The sequence below is a fragment of the Halyomorpha halys genome, unplaced genomic scaffold (genome assembly GCF_000696795.3).
Source record: "Halyomorpha halys isolate HHAL.00 unplaced genomic scaffold, Hhal_1.1 Scaffold1315.1, whole genome shotgun sequence".
Taxonomy (NCBI): domain Eukaryota; kingdom Metazoa; phylum Arthropoda; class Insecta; order Hemiptera; family Pentatomidae; genus Halyomorpha; species Halyomorpha halys.
Window position 1 is genome coordinate 28,327 of NW_027112745.1, and position 377 is coordinate 28,703.

General features: G+C 33.4%; 1 protein-coding gene across 1 annotated transcript in view; it reads right to left on the minus strand.

Moving 5' to 3' along the window:
• LOC136796536 (zinc finger protein 711-like) overlaps positions 1 to 377 on the minus strand; it is a 13,688-nt gene that overhangs the window by 12,550 nt on the left and 761 nt on the right. The window contains exon 2 of the mRNA XM_067050517.1: positions 23 to 369. Within this exon, the coding sequence (XP_066906618.1) occupies positions 23 to 369 (347 nt within the window). The remainder of the gene's footprint in view (positions 1 to 22; positions 370 to 377) is intronic.

Sequence of the window (377 nt, forward strand, 5' to 3'; positions counted from 1 at the left end):
GTTTTAAATCAAGTTTTTTAACTGATTTAAATTCACAATGAGGACATTGATGAGGCTTCTCACCAGTGTGACGGGCCATTATATGTTGTTTTAAATCACTTTTTTGAACAGCTTTATATTCACAATGAGGACATTGATGTGGCTTCTCACCAGTATGATGGAACATTATGTGTTGATTTAAATTAGCGAGCTGAACTGATTTATATTTGCAATAAGGACATAGATAAGGTTTCTTACCAGTGTGATGGGCCATTATGTGTTGTTTTAAATCACGTTTTTTAACAACTTTATATTCACAATGAGGACATTGATGAGGCTTCTCCTCAGTGTGATGGGCCATTATGTGTTGATTTAAATTACCTTTTGTAACTGATTTA